At 41.1% G+C, this 15612-nt stretch overlaps 1 protein-coding gene across 1 annotated transcript in view; it reads left to right on the plus strand.

Moving 5' to 3' along the window:
• The window catches only part of RXFP2 (relaxin family peptide receptor 2), a 587658-nt gene extending 572814 nt beyond the window's left edge, over positions 1-14844 (plus strand). Inside the window, exons 15-18 of the mRNA XM_075851693.1 lie at positions 9270-9499; positions 10786-11196; positions 12823-13041; positions 14148-14844. Of these exons, the coding sequence (XP_075707808.1) occupies positions 9270-9499; positions 10786-11196; positions 12823-13041; positions 14148-14416 (1129 nt within the window). The 3' untranslated portion in view covers positions 14417-14844. The remainder of the gene's footprint in view (positions 1-9269; positions 9500-10785; positions 11197-12822; positions 13042-14147) is intronic.
• The last annotated feature ends 768 nt before the right edge of the window (positions 14845-15612 follow it).

The following is a 15612-nucleotide window of genomic DNA, read 5'->3' on the forward strand; positions in this document are numbered from 1 at the left end:
AATAGAAACATATTTCTCCAATTTCAGGAGACAATAATCAAGGCCCTTTTATTTGACAACCCAGAAGGGGAGGGCACTTCTTCGGGAGATTACAGTTGCCATATAATTCCAAGCAAGCACTTTCCCTCAGTAAATACCCCCACTGACAAGAAAACAAGACCCCAGAAAAGATGTCGGGTGTGTTCCAAAAAAGGCATTAGGAAAGACACTATCCACCAGTGTGAGACATGCCCCACAAAGCCAGGCCTATGCATCAATGAATGCTTCAAAATTTACCATACCTTCACTGAGTTTTAGATTATTTTATTTATATAACCGTTTATTTTACAAATTGGCCATTCTTAATTGATTTTTGAAGCTGAGTAATTTTATATCATATTTTTGCCCACAAAATTTAAAAGAAGCCCAAACAAAACTAAAAATTCTTACTACACCCCTAGATGAATACCTAAAGTGGTTTCACATTATAATTAGTCACACCAAATTAAAATATTTTTGAAAAACCCCCCAAAAAATTCTCACTATACCCCTAGATGAATACCTACGTGGTTTCACGTTATAATTAGTCATACAAAATTAAAGTATTTTTGAAAAACCCCTAACAAAATTTCTCACTATACCCCTAGATGAATACTTTAAAGGGTAGATTTTTCAAAATAAGGTCAGTTGGAATCACAGAAATTGCATACTTGAGATAAAAATAAAAAATTTTAATTGACAGCATCATTTCATATAAATGTAATATTCCTTCAATACATATTTTTTTTATAATTTTACTGAGTTTGCCTATTATTATAACTATGTCCTGCCATTAAAGCTGTTATATTAATTCTTATAAACTGTTTGGTGATATGGGCATAGTTCTTTATATTTGGAGGTTACTCAATTTACAAGCTGTTCCTGATCAATACGTTATGGGCTTTTTTGTTGTTCAGGCTTTTGCACAACCTGTTAAACCCGAAAATACTTCCAGGAAAACTGACAATATCTTAGGGGATTAGTGATCCTTTACTGTCCATAAAGATGGTGTTGGACACTGCCCTTTTATATATTCTGTAGGTGATTGGTTGTTTTGTGCAAATTACGGTTCCTACTTTGACAGGCAGGGACCTGTAATGGTGTGCCAACGTCCCTTGGCACGTTCGTCTCTGATATAGAGATTGATGGGGCTAAAGAGACGTTGTATGACCAGTCACTTTGAAAAAAAGCAGTGACATTATAAAGCCCCGTTCTTTCATCCTGTGAACATGCTCAAGTTCTACATTTTTTCCTCCAGTTCTCGAATATATTTCCCTTCAGTCCAATACTGTTCTAATTTAAATTCTCCCTGCTTTAACTGTTGTTTTCAGCTGTGGACTGACACATTTGTTGGTCATCTGCTTTGTTGTCACGACATAGTTACATACACTGGCAAATGCACTTCTACGGGTTAATATGCTGTGGAAGGCAACCATGCACCAAAAATAATAGATTTGGTAAAAAAATTACCACCTAAATACCATGATTCCAGCTATGAAAACCTAGCGGTACAAACACTCATTAAACCACTAGGTGAATACCTTAGGGGTGCAGTTTTCAAAATGGGGTCACTTCTAGGGGTGTCAGATCGTTCTGCCAGCTCAAATCCTTTACAGGCATGGAGTGGGGCCTATTAACTCATTCAAGCTAAAATTATGTTCTGAAAAGCCAAAGGGTGCTTCTTTGCTTTGGGGTCACACTGTGTGGGCATGCAGCAGATTACAGCCTAAGTGGGGGTATTTCTTGACACAGCAGAAACTAGGTAATAAATGTTGGGGTGTGTTTCATCAGTTTCATGTACTATTTTTGAAAAATATGTCCTAGAAATGACGCATTTGTGAAACAAAATTAACATTTTATTCTTGATGGGTGTAGTTTCCAAAATGGGGTCACTTTTGGGGGTTTCTACTGTTTTGGTCCCTCCAGGGCGTTGAAAACACGACATGGCACCGAAAACCATTCCAACAATATCTGCGCTCCAAATGGCACTCCTTCCCTTCTGAGCCCTGCTGTGGGTCTAAACAGCAGTTTATTACAACATATGGGGTATTGCCGTAATTGGGAGAAATTGCTTTACAAATGTTGGGGTGCTTTTTCTCCTTTATTCCTTGTAAAAATTAGAAAATTCTATGTTTTTTCAGAAACAAAGTAGATTTTCATTTTCACAGTCTAATTCCAATAAATTCATCAAAAAAACTGTGGGGTAAAAATGCTAACTATACCCCTAGAAAAATTCTTTGAGGGTTGTAGTTTCCAAAATGGGGTCATTTTTGGGGGTTTCTACTGTTTTGGTCCCTAATGTGCGTTGCAAACCGCGACATGACACCGAAAACAATTCCAGCGATATCTGCACTTCAAAATCCAAATGTCGCTCCTTCCCTACTGAGCTCTGGCGTGAGTCTAAACAGCCGTTTATTACCACATATGGGGTATTGCCGTAATCAGGAGAAATTGCTTTACAAATGTTGGGGTGCTTTTTCTTTTTTATTCCTTGAAAAATTAGAAAACAATGTTTTTTCAGAAAAAAAGTATATTTTTATCTTCACAGACTAATTCCATTAAATTTAGCAGAAAAACTGTTGGGTCAAAATGCTAACTATACCCATAGATAAATTCCTTGAGGGGTGTAGTTTTCAAAATGGGGTCACTTTTGGGGGGTTTTCACTGTTTTGGCACCACAAGACCTCTTCAAACTGGACATGGTGCCTAAAATATATTCTACAAAAAGGATGCCCCTTGAAAGAATAGCCTTTTGAAATTTTCTTGAAATGTAGGAAATTGCTGTGAAAGTTCTATGTCTTGTAACGTCCTAGAAAATAAAAGGACGTTCAAAAAACGATGCAAACATAAAGTAGACATATGGGATATGTGAAATAGTAGCTATTTTGTGTGGTATTACCATCTGTTTTACAAGCGGATACATTCAAATTTAGAAAAATGCTAATTTTTGAAAATTTTCTCTAAATCTTGGTGTTTTTCACAAATAAATATTGAATTTATCGACCCCATTTTTTCACTAACATAAAGTACAATATGTCACGAGAAAACAATCTCAGATACACTTGGATACGTAAAAGCATTCCAGAGTTATTACCACATAAAGTGACACGTCGGATTTGAAAAAAATGGGGCTGGTCCTGAAGTCCAAAATGAGCTCGGTCCTGAAGGGGTTAAGGGAGTCAGGTCTGGGGTCATTATTAGTGTAGGGGGTCAGGTCTGGGGTCTGTGTTTAGGGGTCTATTAGTTTGAGGTCTGGGGTTCTGCATTTAGGGGGCCTGGTTTAGGGTCTGTATTAGTTTAGGAGTCTTTATTTAGGGCTCTGTATTAGTTTAGGGGGTCTGGTCTGGGGTCTGTATTAAAGGAGTCAATTTTGGGGTCATTATTAGTGTAGGGGGTCATGTCTGGAGTCTGTATTTAGGGGTCTGGTCTGAGGTCTATATTTATTTAGGGTGCTTGTTCTGGGATCTGTGTTTGTTTAGGGGCGTCTGGTCTGGGGACGGCAATAGTTTAGAAGGTCTGGGTCTGTATGTATTCTATGATATAGTCTGGGATTCAAATTTATTAGTTTGAGTAAAAGGGGTTGTCCGGGCACATTGATAGGTTATCAGTATAAAAACCGCTCTGTGCCCGGACAACCCCTTTAATGTATGGTTCTGGGCCTTGGTGTCTAAATTTGTGTCTTTCTATAGAGGCTGGAAATGGCTGAAGAAGTGATGGGCAAGATGTCTCATCAGGAGAAGTCGCAATAGCAGTCTGCGTCAGATGGATAAGAAAAGAAAATGACTCCCAGAGAGAAGACGTCACTTGTGAGTCACTGGATCTATAGTGTCCCCTCTCCTGACATGTCTGTTGTAGGAAATCCTTGTATTCTACATATCTTTGTGTACCCAGGACTAATAGACAAATGTGTGTTAACATTCCCATTGTCAAGAGGAAGTGTGATACTGTCAGCGATGGTTGGAGACTGTCAGTATGTAGGGACACAGCCATTTGACAAGGGGAATCGTAACAACCATTTGTCAATGCTCGCACAAAAAGGTGGTGTTAACTATAGACATGACAGAGCGGCGGTGGGAAAGGCGGGCCCAAGTTAGTGAAACAGCCCAGGGCCTATGGTCTACTTAATCCGCCACTGACTCCACCCTACACCAGCAGCCTGACAATGAAAGGAAAAAGAAAAGAAAAGACATTTCACTTGTATTGCTAGGGTACGCCAATAGAATCAAGCCACATAAAAACCTCGTCAGCAACAGTAAAGAACTTACAATTTTCTTGATAAAGAATGCATATTTTAGCCGGGAATAGTATTGCATACTGAAAACCAGCTACACTCAGTATTTTTTTTATAGATCAATAAAACTTTAGCGCTTCTTTTGTGTTGATACTGAATGATCTGCAAAGACCATTATTTCAAGTCCATTGTAGGATACATTTTCAAGATCTCTCATTCTTCTCAGAATTAACAGAATTTTCCCATCAGAGACATTTATGACATATCCACAGCACATGTCATAAATGTGAGATAGATGCGGGTCCCACCTCTGGGACCCGCACCTATCTCTAGAACAGGGCCCCCTAAACCCCGTTCTACTGCTCTGTGTTGTAGCTGAAAAGTGTGATTTCCGACCATGAATTACGGAAACAGTATAGCATGAGCTACGCCGTTTCTGTAACTCGCATAGTAGTGAATGGCAGTTATGGAAGCAGTGTAGCATGCGAGCTACGATGTTTCCGTAGCTACCTTTCAGTTCTATGGGATTTATGCAAACAGCGTAGCTTGCTGAGCTCCGCTGTATCCATAATTCTTGGTCGGGAATCACATGCGTCAGACACAACACAGAGCAGTAGAATGGAGTTTAGGGGGCCCCGTTCTAGAGATAGGTGCGGGTCCCAGAGACATGCATCTATCTGACATTTATGACATATCCTGTGGATATGTCATAAATGTCTCTGATGGAAAAAACACTTTAAGTCTCGATCACAAGATACCAATACTTTGCTAGGATTGGTTTTGGCCTATTGCCAGGAATACTATTCCCTGTTGAAATTCTGTGTGCACGTTCAATTAGAAAAGAAGATGACAAAGCACTTTTATCAATATACTTCAATATCCAGGTCTGGACAAAGTCCGCACAATTTTCTCCTTCACATTTCTCAGGGAAGCCAATTATACGTAGATTATATCTCATTGACCTGTCTTCCAGATCTATCATTTTATCCTCGCGTTATCTTTTAATGCATCTTTTTAACATCTTTTTGTAGGGACTCAATGGTATTCTCTACTGTGCTCCTCTCTTCTGCTTATACCATCCTTTCTTTATATTTCCGCATAACTTCTCTTACGAGCTGAACTCCTTTTAAATAATCGATATTGCTGGAAAACTCTGCAATTGATGTGTTGTACTTATAGATTGCTACTAGTCCTTTGCCTAGTTATGGCTCTATCTGTGTTACTGCCGTATCGACAGATGTTATACTCAAATTTGACAGATTTTTGGACACATCTACGTGCCTCCCTCCATCATGTTCCTCCATTGGAGAATTACATGTAACAGGACTAAGTTTACTCCTAGCTGCATTACTTTTCACACCAGTTTTTCAATTTTTTTTTTATCCTTTTTGCTTTTATCTGGAGTATGTTCAAAAAGCTGAGGATTACCCTCGTCTTTTTTTCTTGTATATATTCTTTCTCCTTTTTAAAAAAAAATTAAATAGCAATACAGTACTGCATAATCCTTTGCCAATGTAACAGCATAAAGTAACAATACGAATCCATACAGTCCTTAGTAAGGCCATGCATAAAGTGTTCTCCAGATAAAATCCTTGTACAGAGGGTCTTCAGCGCTGGTCGTATATTATCGTGCACATTTCAACAGATAGCCAACCAGTACGCCACAAGCAAATTCCAAATAGAATCCTTTTTACTTGAAAACAATGATACAGCTCGTATATTGAGTATCAATGCAAAGTAATAGGTTGCTTTTGGTACCGTAGACGTCTTTCTTGCAACTTTTCATTGGTTTGCTCCTGAAATAGTATACAATGCTTGATTTGGCTGTTTTCCTTTTGTATTATGCAATATATAATATTTTAAAAAGATTATTTATAACTATTCATATATTTTAATAGGAAAAACAGTAGAAAAGCATGTACCTTTAAGGGGAAATGTACTCTAACATGTAGGTAGACATGTCAGAAACTTCCATAGGTGGGAATGGTGAGTTCTGTAAACTCCTACACCCCTCCAATGTCCAGACTTACAAGCTCTGTGATAAAGTTCTTCAAAAACTCTGGGTTTTCATGGTTTACAAAGCTCATTAGCTTTTTCCATCTGGAAATTGTGGGTGTGCAAACTCATGGTGCTCCATCCATGGCATTTTATCACATGCAGGGGCGTAACTAGGAAAGACAGGGCCCCATAGCAAACTTTTGACTGGGGCCCCCCATTCTGGGTATCACACCCCCCCCCCCCTTGTAGATAGTGCCTCCCTATAGATTCCACCACACAACGCCCCCCTATAGATAGCACCATACACAGCCCCCTGTAGATAACGCCATACAGTCCCCCCTGTAGATAACGCCATACAGGCCTCTCTGTAGATAACGCCATACAGCCCTCTCTGTAGATAACGCCGTATAGCCCCCCCCCCAAAAAAAAAAAACGGCCTATAGTGTGTCCTACAAAAGACATGTATCCCCTCTCCACAGGACAGGGGATACATGTGTGATCGCTGGCAGCGATAAGGAGAACAGGGGACCGAAAGTCCCCCGAAGTTCTCCATGACGAACCTCAGACTTCCGGCGTCTGCGCAGTTCAATTAAAATGAAAGGAGCGCTGGTCACGCATGTGCACAAGCACGACCGGTGCACAAGTCATTTCCATGGAGCTGCCGACACAGACCCCGGAAGTCCGAGGTTTGTCATGGAGAACTTAGGGGGGACTTTCGGTCCCCCGTTCTCCTCATCGCTGGGCGTCCCAGCAATCCCACATGTATCCCCTATCCTGTGGATAGGGGATGCATGTCTTTTGTAGGAACAACCCCTTCAGTGGCGTCGCGCTGTAGCAGCCATAGCGGCTGCTAGCGGAGCCTGCGGCCATGGGATGGGGCCGTGCCGGTGGGTGGCACGGGCCCCTTCATGCTGCAGGCCCCGTAGAAGTCGCTACGGCTGCTATAGCGGTAGTTACGCCACTGCGTATAGGTTTGTATGGCGTAAAACTACAGCTCCAAGCATGGCCGGAACAATGGTAAGGATATGCTGGGAGATGCGGTTTCACAAAAAAAATCATACCACCATCATCTCGCTGCAGATCATACAGTGACTACAATACTGATTAGAGGCAGAATAAACATTTACATTAAGTGACTCACCGGTGACGTCTCAGATTCTAGTTCTTTTCTTCTCCCTCCAGTTCAGACATCTATGATGGATTTCTCCCGGCCATGACCCATTTCTGCAGTTTTCCGTTTAGATGTCTTCAGCTTCTCACTTTTAAAACATTTCTGCACCTATAAACAAACTTAAAATTCTCAACACATCTAAATATAACTGTCACACACACACCGTGCCCCCTGTAGATAGTGACCTACATAGAAGCCCCTGTAGATAGTGCCCACATATGGACTCCAGAGATGCAAGGCAATAGTGCTAACCACTGAGCCACCGTGCTGCCCTACATATAGCTTCCCCTATAGTTAGTGCTCCACGTATAGCCCACCTCTGTATATAGTGTCCCATATATAGCCCACCCCTGTAGACTATGCACTACATATAGACCCCACTGTAGATAGTGGCCCACATCCCCACATACAGACCTCCCCTGTAGCTAGTGCCCCACATATAGACCCCCCCTGTATATAGTGCCCCACATATAGACCCCCCTGTATATAATGGCCCACATATAGACCCCCCCTGTATATAATGGCCCACATATAGAGCCCCCTGTATATAGTTGCCCACACCCCCACATATAGACCCCCCTGTAGCTACTGCCCCACATATAGACCCCCCTGTAGCTACTGCCCCACATATAGACCCCCCTGTATATAATGGCCCACATATAGAGCCCCCTGTAGCTACTGCCCCACATATAGACCCCCTGTAGTTACTGCCCCACATATAGACCCCCCCTGTATATAATGGCCCACATATAGAGCCCCCTGTATATAGTGGCCCACACCCCCACATATAGACCCCCCTGTAGCTACTGCCCCACATATAGACCCGCCTGTAGCTACTGCCCCACATATAACCCCCCCCCCCCTGTATATAATGGCCCACATATAGACCCCCCTGTAGCTACTGCCCCACATATAGACCCCCTATATATAATAGCCCACATAAAGACGACCCCCCCTGTAGATAATGCCATTCACATTTGTATGAGGAAAAAAATATATAAACTTGACATACTCACATGATCCCGTTCCCACGCTGTTCACTGGCGATGCAGACATGCTCTCTTCTGAGCATGTCTGCAGGAGCTGAACGAGCGTCCTCCAATGACGCTGATTGGCGGGGCAGAATGACTTGCCTCGCCAATCAGCACCTTCCAAGCATGGAAGCGGCGCGATGAGGTCATCGCGCCGCTAGCCAATCAGTGTCATTGTAAGGCACTGGATGGTCAGGCACGGAACATGCCCGGCCATTCAGTGCCAATACATGTATTTGGCTGCCGCTAGCACTGGGGCCCCCTCCGGTGCTAGCGACACCTACAGGCATGAGAGGGCCTGTGTAAGGGTCGGCGGCGCGGGCCCCACAGTAGCGGCGCTACTGCTGTTGCAGCCATAACGGCTGCTAGCGGCGCCACCGGGCATTTGGGTGGGCGTGTCGGCTGGCGGCACGGGCCCCCTCAAGCCCCGGGCCCCGTAGCAGCCGCTACGGCTGCTACCGCGGTAGTTACGCCACTGATCACATGCTTCTCTGACAGGTCTGTATATTAAGAAGGATTTCTACTCAATTTTCCATGTTTCTGAATGGTTTATTTTGGGGGTTTTTTTATACTCAATTTATATGCTTCCAAAAATAAAAATAGCATTACATGTTTATATAGACCACCCACCCCACAAGGAGAGGAGTACTGAAGAGAAGGAAGGAAAAAAAAAAACAACGCATTAACCCATTGTGGTCCTCTATTTGTCCTTGTAGCCATGGAGTCCAGCCAGACAAAAAAAATAAAAAAAGGCTTCTTATTGTTTTTTGATTGGGAAGACATTTCTCTTCATTTTAACATTTATCTTTCTTTTTTAAAGATACTTTAAAAAATTTCGATATTGTTCTTATGCACCTCATGTACGGGTATGTACACCGCTTACAGATGGCATATCATCATTTGAAAACCTTCTGGCAAACACCATCCTTCGTGTATTTGTCTGGGTAATAGCCTGCATCACTTGTTTTGGAAATATCTTCGTTATCGGAATGAGATCATTTATTCAGTCGGAGAACAAGACGCACACGATGTCTATAAAGATTTTATGCTGTAAGTATAAGTATAAAATATGGAAAAAAATTAAAAAGAATTTTAATGAGGATTTTCATTGGAGAATTACTTCAGTTAATGATAAAGTTGACAATAGGAAAATCCCCACTACTTAAAGGGGTATCCCCAACTTAGACATTTATGGCGTATCCACAAAATATGCCATACATGTCTGTTAGATGCGTGTTTCAGCTCAGAAACCCGCACCTACATCAAGAATGGTGGTCAAATTCTGGGAGGGGACTAGCAGAAAGGAGGCCCTCTCAATTCTACTATATGGGAGTTATGGAAACAGCTGAACAAGTGGTTCTCGGCTGTTTCCATATCTCCCGTAGAAAAGAATTGAGAGAGCTTACTCTCCACTAGTCCCTGCCTGGAATCTGAGAACAGTGTCCCCTTCACCAGGCAAAACGAGGGTCGGGTGACACCCATTATTGATATATGTGCGGGTCCCTGAGCTGGAACCCGCATCTAACAGACATTTATGGCATATTCTTAAAGGTGTTATCCACGACCGGACAACTCATTACCTATCAGTACATGATCTGTGGGCATCCGACACACGGACCCCGCACCGTTAAGCCAATTCGGCTGCCTCTGGGCACCGGACGTCCATGCCAGAAGCAGATTGCTCCGGCAAGTGAATAGGAGCAGGGCTGCAGTTTGGCAACACAGCCACAATGCAATGTATGGAGCCAACAGCTTCAAGCTCTGTACATTGCATAATGTGCCATAACATCCGGTGCCTGCAAGCCACCAGAACAGCTGATCGGTGCGGGGTTCGGGTGTCGGACCCCGCACCTTTGATGTACTGATTACCTCTCCGGTGGATAGGTCATCAGTTGCCCGGTAGTGGACAACCCCTTTAGCTGGAATCTATTAGCACCGTATCATGAATATGGTCTGTACCCACTCCAGAGAAAAAAATATCCAGATCTTGCCACTGGATGTGAAAATTATCAATTAACCCAAATTTCCACCAAGTTATACTTGGAAAATGAGATAATGGCAGTTGTTTGCAGGACTTTTGCACAGAATCGCTCCCTTACTTGTCCTGGCGTCCACCTGTGACACTAAAGATACTGTGCAGAGCCATGTTCAATAAGTTGCTTAGAAGCACACGGAGTCCCCTGCTACTCTATATAATGATAAGGGGCTCCGTACAGCACTGTATTTTGAATATTGTCTCCCCTAGAAGAAATGCTCAATAATTTCCTTGTGACTCTGTTAAGATAATGTATTAGATATTATACTTTATTTTATCATTTCTTATATTTTTTCAATAGGTGCTGATTGTCTGATGGGAGTTTATCTCTTTTTTATTGGGGTATTTGATGTCAAATATCGAGGACAATACAAAAAATATGCACTCATCTGGATGGAAAGCCTGCAATGCAGAAGCCTTGGATTTCTAGCCATGCTGTCCACAGAAGTATCTGTTCTGCTCCTGACTTATTTGACATTGGAAAAGTACTTGGCCATTGTTTTTCCATTCAGCAACATTCGGCCAGGCAAGCGTCAGACTCTTGTGACACTGATGATAATATGGGTTATTGGATTTATAATAGCTGTGATTCCATTTTGGAATGAGGACTTTTTCGGAAATTACTATGGAAAAAATGGAGTGTGCTTCCCGCTGTATCCTGATCAAACAGAAGAAGCTGGAGGCAAGGGATACTCTCTTGGGATATTTCTAGGTAAGATATTGGTGCATGTTTAGAATTCCATATTTCATTCATGGCTAAATAACTAGTCTTGTCACAATCCCAACTTGTCTTTCATTGCCCAACAACCTTTCATCCGTAAAAAGGTGTTTCAGGAGAGATTATGAATATGGGTAACATTCTGGGTCATTACACACTTTCTTGGCACCTAGACAAATTAAAATTATAGTGGTACATACAACCCGTTTTGTGCCAAAATAAACAATAAAGCTAGTAAACAAACAATAATAGAATAGTCATACCCAGTATACTGTTGACATGACAACATGTGACCAAAAACAGATAAAAAAATATACTATTGTGTCTTACCATCTGTAGTAAATACTGATCATAACAAATATGATCATGTGAGATCTAGACAATAAACTAGTCTTCAGCAGCCAGCACCCTAACATGTTAGAGCCTTTCATATGGCTGCCTAGTTCTTACTTGTGTTGTTTAGTTTATACTACTGTGCGCCATTGTTGTCATAGGACTGCTAAAATATGGCACCAGGGACATAGGACCATATCACAAGATCATGTAAAGCACCAAAAGACAACTCTAAACTGGTGATATTCCTGTTTTATAGAGATTACTTTTTAGCTTGTGTTGTGTAAACTAGAGGCAGGGTCCGCAGTCATCTCATTATCATCATAGGGCGGGATCAGAGCTTTTTCGAGGAGCGGTCATGGGGGAGGCACCACTCGGGGCTCAGGACTTTAAACTGGTTAGGGGTGCCCAAACTGAAGGTTTCCCCAGCAATGGGACAGGTTGCTTATCAAGCGCTTTGGCCAATGATAGAGAGAACAGTGTCGCTATTTATTCACAGCGGCCCAGTCCTTTGCATCCCTGACTCTACTGATCTGTGTGAGCAGTGCAGGGAGCAAAAAGGAAGCTGAACATTATGAGCACATTACATAAAATTTTCTGTTAGAGGAACATAACTCATTGTATACGTAAGTCCCTCCACTACCCTAGATCACCAGAGAAATGGGCATTAACCCCACCCCCTTGCTACCCTAGACCACCAAAGAAGCAGACATCAACCCCTCCAATACCCTAGACCACCAGGGAAGCATCTACTAACTACTTAACTACATTAGAACATCAGGTATAGTGAAATGAATCCCATCATTACCCTAGAACAACAAGGAAACATCCAATAATACCTTCACTACCCTAGACCACCAGGAAAGTTGGCATAAACCCTAGACCCCCAGGGAAGCAGCCAGATCATAGAGAGAATAATGTAGCTGTTTAGTCACGCAGCACAGTTCTCTGTATCACTGCCTGAATGTTCAGGAGATCCATCCTCCCATATGTTGTTTTTTTTGTTTAATAAAAAGTAGTAACAGATCCTGGTACAGAATTGCCTTATATTTCTTAGGAATGTTTTCCATTACTCATGTGCTGTGGTCCATTCCTACTTTTGATTTGAAAAAAAAGTACAGAAGACCAAATCTTTCACGTGGTGTGAAAACAGCCTTATTTAACATGGATGGCAGTATTTTTATTGTGAATTTATGTAAATTAGTCTATTTCATTTGTTAATGTGAATTAATTCTCATTGTTGTGTCTTAACATTTTTTCCTCTAATAATTCTTAATCCATCAACAGGTGTGAACCTTGTGGCTTTCATCATTATCGTGTTTTCTTACGTCAGTATGTTCTGCTCAATACAGAAGACTGCTCTGCAGACATCAGAAATCAAGAGCCATATCCACATGGATGTTGCTGTTGCCAATAGATTTTTCTTCATCGTTTTTTCAGATGCCGTGTGCTGGATTCCTGTTTTCCTTCTCAAAATCCTCTCTTTGTTTCGTGTAGAAATCCCTGGTAAGCTCCAGAAATAAAACTTGGTTTTGATTGAAACGCGGCATATACTGTAGACAATCTGATGACCACTAATGCAAATTCTGTGCAGCAGCAGCTTACTGCTTTCTTCTGGATTAAGACTGTAGAAACAATAGACTGAATTGGTCTGTTTTCAACCTTAACAACTATGATAGGCTGGGTACACACCTGCGTTCGGCTTTCCATTTTTCTGCTCCATCAGAAGAGCAGAACAATGGAAATACCGTCAGCACCAGTTTCGTTGCACAATGGACACCACCAGCGGCCAGCGGAAATCCATTGACTTTAATGGGTACAGTTGGGTTTCAGTAGGAGTGTCTGTGGTTTTACAGTAAACAATAGCGCTGTCACGAAAGGTCTGTGGATCCACTGGGCCATACCGCCTTGACGGTATGGCAGCTCGCCAACAGGGCGCAGGTCATTGTCTATAGTTTGTATAGGGTACCTGTGGCAGTTGTAAATTATTACAAGCAGTAGCACAATCTCTACAAAGATAAATCATAAATAACAGCACCATAAAGTACCAAAACAATAGTGCCATTGTGTGCCAAAATAGGTGTTCAAAAAAAAACTAGGTAACTACTGATTTTAATGATGCCAGAAGGGAGTTGGTAAAGGCTCTGAGATGCTAGGTGTTTGCCCTTTCTATTGTTCTTGGCATAAACCATTAAAGTATTTTCTTTAAAAAGACTTTACTACAAATTTCACTTTGCAATTTAATTTATTTACTTTTATTTACACAGAAGGACCTTAAAGAATTAATATTTAAAAACGTAAGCAACTATTTTGGACTAGAACATAAGGTGGTAGATGCTCTTTTTATTATTAATGTTACCTAATTCTATTTAAACCTTTAAAATAAAAAGCAGGTAACAGATGGGCTGTTTGAGAATAAAAAAAAAAAGTACTGGAATGAAAAATACTATTTTTCTCTTAATAAAATTAGTGCTCAACTCATTAAGCTCCTCTTAGGTTTATATGTTGTTGTATGGTTGCTAGCCAACTATATAGAAAACAAATTGTTATGTTCTCATACCATAGCAAATCTGTCACATCAAACTCCTGGTGTTATTTTCTTCTCTTTACAGGTACTGTGACTTCTTGGATTGTTATATTTATTCTCCCAATAAACAGTGCCTTAAATCCCATCCTATACACTTTGACTACAAGCTTCTTCAAAGAAAAACTAAAACAGCTGCTACACAGACAACGCAGAAGATCAATATTCAGGAATGAACGTAAAAGTTTATCCACCTCACTGGTATGGACAGAGGACCCTGTTGGCCAGCATTCTTCTCATAAACTTGGCTTCCTACATAAAAAGTCTTTGGAGGAAACGACGGTCAAAACGACATGATGGAAGCTGGAACCTCACAGGAACCAATGCCTCAAAAATATGCACCTACAAGCATCTCTTTTGTGAGATGAATCTAAACCATGAATGTTTCAGGATATATTTGTGCGTCCTTTTGTAGCTCTCATGGAAATGAAGACAGAAGACAAAGCTGATACGAATGTCTAGCTTTAAAAATTGTCTATGATGGAACCATTGAGTAGCCAACATTACATACAACAACTATTAAGTCCATTGTGCATCCTATCTCATTTGGGCCTTATTTTTGATTCTTTATTGCTATTCGCTCCAGCCAAGTCTCTTTCATTGGAGAAATCTCAATGTTTAGTCTTTAAGACTGAACTGTGTATTATATACAATGACTCTTTTTACTCTCCTTATAGGAGAATCTGATGTTATTTAGGGACATAAGCATCAATTGCTTTTTTACACAGAGCTATTTCTATAAATTCCATTCTTACATTTTTATTTAGAAGAAATGCACTTTTACATTATTTTATACATTTGAAAATATGGTAACTATGTGCAGTATAAGCTAAATAGAACATAATAGAGGAAGGAGAATTTACTGTAGTTCTACCTAGGTGACTGATTAACATAACCAGGCACCGATGGCTCTCAGGATACAATTAAAGGTCTTACAATTTATATATGACCAACCGACATTATGTTATGTATATGTGTTAATCCTTACATATCTACAGTAATTTAACAGTATTACATCTAAAATGCATCTGTTTCCCGCAGAGGCGTATCTTTAGAGGGTGCAGAGGTTGTGGTCCTGGAGCCTAAGGTGGCCCAAAGCTCCTTTTGGCCCATTTAAGAACACCAGTACTATAAATGACACTTCATAGTTGGGGAGCCCCACTACAGATTATGCATTGGGGCCCAGTAGATTCAAGTTACACCTCTGGTTCCCCCTCCATAAAATTATATTCATGTGTTATCAACCATAAAGGAAATAAAACATAATTTAAATTTCACTCCTAAGCAACTAGAATGTCTGCATCCATCCCCTCCGCTTCAATTGCGTGCAGTGCTGGTGGCACTATGCAGCTACAAACACTTATGGAATATCTGGATTGCATGGTACTGAATGGATTTGCTTTTAATGTATATATTGATGATAAATCTAGTCCAAATTAATGTGATCCAAAGACAGTGTACATTCATGTACATATATTATTGTCCGTATGTTT

This window comes from Rhinoderma darwinii, chromosome 2, assembly GCF_050947455.1.
Source record: "Rhinoderma darwinii isolate aRhiDar2 chromosome 2, aRhiDar2.hap1, whole genome shotgun sequence".
In the NCBI taxonomy this organism is placed as follows: Eukaryota; Metazoa; Chordata; class Amphibia; order Anura; family Rhinodermatidae; genus Rhinoderma; species Rhinoderma darwinii.